We start from the raw sequence: 5,344 nt of genomic DNA, 5'->3' as shown, positions 1-5,344 counted from the left end.
CATTAGTCAAGTTGTGAAACTCTTAGATAACCTTTTTATTTATTGTTATCTAAATTGACTTCAATTTATATTGATTGTTGGCCTATATTGTATGAGTTCGACTCAATAAAATCTCAAACTTGATGTCATACACTAGGCAGGCTCTGAAGAAATCTGTTGAGAAGTTAGTACTGCCATATTATCACAGATGGCGTTAAAAAAAGAAATTCACTCAAAATTTAAATCCAGCTGATGTAGAATAAATTAAAGAAACAAAAAATCTAATCGCATAATTTATGATACTGTCATTCCCAATAATGAACTGCTCTACATTTACACAAGAGATAAACATATATGTCAATGTTAGGAATCGCGTGTCTGACACGTGTCAGTAGCATCTGCGTGTATTCTACTCGCATTGGGTTCTAGGTTCAATTCTTGGAATAAGGTGTATTGTAATATTTATGAAAACGTCTCATTTATAGATGACCTAGTTGAATCCTCATGACTAGGCAAGAGTTGGTGTACACTGTGGCATTACGCAACGACGTTATCATTGCTAGTGGTTCAGAAATGAAAGTAGCATTTTATCCAAATCGTTTATTCAAGCAAATGAACATAATAATATGAACAAACTATAACATTAAATTTATCTACTTAATGATATTTACATTCCATACCTCGCTTACCTTATTATATTATGATTACTTCTACGTACGTACACCTAGGACACTTACACTAAACTATATAAAAACGCAGAACATCATTCTTACCACGAGATCAACAGTTAAATTATACATATTTAACACAATAAAAAATATATAAGTATGTTCATACAACTTGACACTACTTCAGTAGCCAATCACTTTGCCTAGAACAATTTCGCGCCAAAAAACAACATTCTGCATTTTTATTTTAAAATATTATATTATTATTTTCGGAACAGTAATAATTGTCATAGTTACATGGAGGTGCCCGTGTCGTGCACACGCCGCTGAGACTCCCCACGTCTGGCCACAGCAGACTACTCTAGAGCTACCAACTTGTCTGACACCAAGAAACATGAGAAGGAAAATAAACAGTGTTTTGGAAAACGAACAGTATTTAATATTTTAGTATAATTAATGTAGTGAGACAAAGTGTAGTACTGTTTGCACAGCAGGTGCGGTTGGGAACCCTAGATAAGTTGTTAGCTCTTCAGATCAATGGGGTGTCTCAAATACTGAAAATAGCCTCGGCACTGGCAAACAAAATGTAGTTAAAGATACACCATTGATCCAAACTATGTCAATAAAAATGCCATTAAAATCAACAGCTGGTCATATAAAACTTAAATAGTGCATATTATGTTGTGATTTAACTAAAACTAAGAAACAAGTCACCATGTTCCTGATGGCCGCACCGGGATAACGTCCACTTTGTGAACAATATGCAATTTAAAATATGCGGCCATCACAAGCAGGGAGTAATGATATAATAGAATATTCTGTATAGCTTCTAGCACACTACATACACACTGTGTCTGAAATCATCAAGGGAGAATTCTTTGGAAACTTAAAAAGCGGAAGACAATTTCATTAAAAGGAAAATTTTATGTCTCTTGTACTTGCCATGTCCAATTTATTGTATAGTGTGACTTTCAGATAGCAATGTACTGGATAATTAAACTAAAACAAATCTTACAACTGCAAAATTAATTAACACAAAACCAGGATGAATTTTTTGAAAAATAATTTGTCTAACATACTTGTATAACAAATTCCAATAACATACAAAAATAATCTAATACAATTATTAAAACTTAAGTCTTACAATTAACATGAAATATTCTGTATAATTATATTATTAAAAGTGACAGTGGTCGCCAAGAAATAACTCTACTTCACAAACACCTTGTCCAGTACAACATCTAAGCACAACTGCACAACAGGCACTTAAGTGTAAATTCCTATTCGGGCCAACTTGATTGGGAACTCTTGGTATTTCATTCACATTCAGTCTACCAGCGGGCACAGATTGCAACTTGTATCTAGGAGTTGGTGTGTAGTCACATACATTAATATAATTAATTTATAAGAGTAAATAAAATATTTTAGTAAAAACTCTATGAGGACATTTTCTACACAGACCCATTAACATATAAAAGACTCATATACTATATTCAATATGATTTAGAATATACTGTAGTTCGAGAAACGCACTCAGTGTTTTTAAAGTTGAAATTTACAATCTAGAGACACCTCCGCATACTCGTCAGTCACACACTGGCAGAGCCGGCGGCCGCTCTGCTCACACCGCTCACTCTGCTCACGGCTAGCTAAGGGCACTCTGAGAATACTCGTCACTCTAGGCGCGGCGCTCACTGCTGCTGGTTGGACTGCGCCGCCTGGTTCGCCGACTTGGTGATCACAATGGTCTGCTTACCGCCCACGCCGGACTTACCCAGCTGCAGCATGTTGGACGGCAGCGTTATGATCTTGTTGCCGCCCACTGTGTTCGTCGACACCAGTTTCACGATGGTGGCGCCGGGCGCGATGCTCTGCGCCTGCGCCGCCGTCGCTGGGGCTGCCGGCCGGTTCTGCATCATAGCCACCTTAGGCATGGTCGCCACTGTCATGCCTGTCGACGTTTTCACTAGCGTCACGTATTGAGGAGCATTACTCGATTGCGCATTGGCGCCAGGCGTTTTCTTGATGATAACTGGTATGCCAGCGTTGCCGCCTGCCTGCCGCAGTACAGTGGCACCGCCCGCTACCGCACTCGTAGTTGACGTCGCAGTTTGGTCGCCAGATTTTGCAGTCACGATCTTGTAGACAGGCGTCTTTACTTGCTGACCGCCGAGCGCACTGCCCGCAATCTGTATTGCACCCCCGCTGCTCGCTATGACAGGCAAATTGCCGGCACCTAGTTTCACAGGCACTCCTGCCGCCACTTTCGTCTGGAGATTGGCTACTCCAGCTTGGATTGGAACACCACCAGCTGTCTTTACCAGTACGTTGCTTGTACCAATTTTAACATTCCCCGCGCCTAGTTTCAATGGAACGTTTGCACCGCCCACTTGGCCAACTTTCTGTACGCTGTTTGTAGTAATCTTGCCTTGGAGGTTGGCAGTACCTATTTTTAAGGCATTACCGGCAAGTTTGACTGGCATATTACCCGCTCCAAGTTTGACAGGTACAGCTCCACTCGTGCCTGTTTTCACTTGAACGAAGCGCGGAGTGGAACCGCCACCAGCTGTGGCAGAGCTCAGCACAATCTGCGTGTTGGGCTGCGAGGTTGAGACACGTACGGTACTGGGCGTGCCGACCCCGCTCACGATCCTGGTGACTCCTGGCGTCACTGCGGCGACCTTGATCTGTTGCGAGGAGCCCGCCGTCGCTGTTGCAGGTGACTTCACTACTGTCTTTGCCTGATAAGTAGCTTGTTTGATTGTCGGTGTGTTGGGTGTGATTTTGACTGCAGCTTGCGCCGGCACCTTGATAGGAGTCGGAACAATCTTCTGAGGTGTTGATGTTGAGATTGGCGCCGGTGCCGGGGAGGCGACTGCAGGTGTTGCACGAACGGGCTCGGCGGCTGGGGGAAGGCCGCTAGCGACGGGTGACGTGATACCAAACGCCTTGTTAGCGTCAGGTTGGCTGGCTACAGGTGATGCTGGTGGTGGCGCAGTCAGAGGCTCGGCGGCAGTTGGGAATCGTGCAGGAGTAACCTTACCACATTTCTGTACTTGCAACAAAAAGGTTGTAACCGTGTTCATTGCCGGCCAGCACAGCTCTAGTGAAGTAGTTCCTGCACGAACTAGGGCCACTCTGTTTGCCTGCGGTGGTACTCCGACTTCTAGATACCACAAGTCCTTGCAGCAGATTTGATTGTTCCATGTTTTTCTGTATCCATCTCTTCCTGACCAGATATATAATCTAGTTTGAATGGCAACAGCACTGTGTCCCGCTCGAGCTCGGGGAACACATTCTTCAAACTTGTCCAAAGCAATATTGTCCCATGTCATAGACTCGAGGTTCAGTGAAGCCAGTGTGTTGGTACACTTCCATTCCTTTTCATGAGTGGCAAGTTTAGACTCGTCAGGGACAAGAGGTACCCAGCCGCCATAGACATACATGTGATGGCCAATGACTGTAGCAGTATGCAGAGAGCGGGGTAAGGGTGGTGGCCCACCAACTTCAGGGCGGGACCATGACATGCTGTCCACGTCAAGGACCCACAGGTCCCCCAGGCGAGAGCCACTCATGCCACCATAAATTATTAGAGAAGATTTTCCACTGTTTCTGTCTGTGTATGACACACCACTGTGAGATTCGCGTGGCGGCGGCGACTGTCCATAGGTCAGGGGTATATCCCATACTGTCATAGAAGAATTTGGGTACAGCTCTAAGGTATACAAATCATTTAGGTACCTTGGGATGTTATTCTTGGGGTCATCGCTCTCATTGGCTAAACCACCAAATAGGTATACCTTTCCATTAAGAAGTGTGAAGCTGTGGCCGAGGCGGGGACAAGGCGGGAGACCCTGCTTGGGAGGTAGGGGCTTGAGACGCTTCCATTCCCATCGTGAGGCTTGTAACTCGTACAGATCATTAGAATACTTGCCGTACTCCACCATGCCGCCAAAAACGAGGAGACGCGTTCCGTCGACCACGAAGCCGTATGCGGCGCATCCTGGGGGCACCTCTCCCTTGGTTACAGGAACGAACCATTGGTTTGTAGTGGTGTTGAAGACGTGAAGCTCATGAACTATCCCTTCGTTTCCGCCGCCGAAAACTATCATCAAATCTTTTATGGCGACCGCGCGATGGCCATGGCGAGGTCGTGGTTGCGGGCCGGTAGGATTGTAAACTTTTTGCCACTTAAGTACGGCGTTTTCCTTCATTTTTACTATACATTTGTCACTAAAAGCTTTAACACCGTATGTATCGCTCGGGATGCGTATCTACAGCATAGACAATGAGAAACGTCGTAAATAAGCTTTGAAGAAAATATTCGGATTAATCGAAGCTACGTATTACAGTCACATTCGATCCTCTCTGTCGCACATGTACGAAACGGTAATGAGTAAAAAAAAATCAGCCTATGAAGCTTCTAGTGTATAACAAAAATGGCGTTAGCAACAGCACTACCAATCTAACGGATATCAAAAGAACGGCGTCGGACGTCAAGAAATTGTCTATGGAACAATATAGTTTTAAAATATTCAGCCAGAATGTTTGCAGATAAAAAATGTGTCCTATAAGAACATTTTATACGATCTATGGTCAATATTAAATCATATTCCGATACCTTGTTAAATTAATAACAACATTAAAAATTCAATTATAATTTATATTTTTCATGAAAAGACTGATGACTGTTCATG

At 43.5% G+C, this 5,344-nt stretch overlaps 1 protein-coding gene across 1 annotated transcript; it reads right to left on the bottom strand.

Annotated features, from left to right (window-relative positions):
- Positions 1–564: 564 nt before the first annotated feature.
- LOC118270951 (host cell factor 1) lies at positions 565–5,070 on the bottom strand. The gene has a single exon (XM_035586775.2). The coding sequence runs from the start codon at positions 4,859–4,861 to the stop codon at positions 2,339–2,341; it is 2,523 nt and encodes an 840-aa protein (XP_035442668.1). The 5' UTR covers positions 4,862–5,070; the 3' UTR covers positions 565–2,338.
- Positions 5,071–5,344: the final 274 nt, after the last annotated feature.

This window comes from Spodoptera frugiperda, chromosome 9 (genome assembly GCF_023101765.2).
Source record: "Spodoptera frugiperda isolate SF20-4 chromosome 9, AGI-APGP_CSIRO_Sfru_2.0, whole genome shotgun sequence".
NCBI lineage: Eukaryota > Metazoa > Arthropoda > Insecta > Lepidoptera > Noctuidae > Spodoptera > Spodoptera frugiperda.
This window is presented reverse-complemented; position numbering and strand designations above follow the sequence as displayed.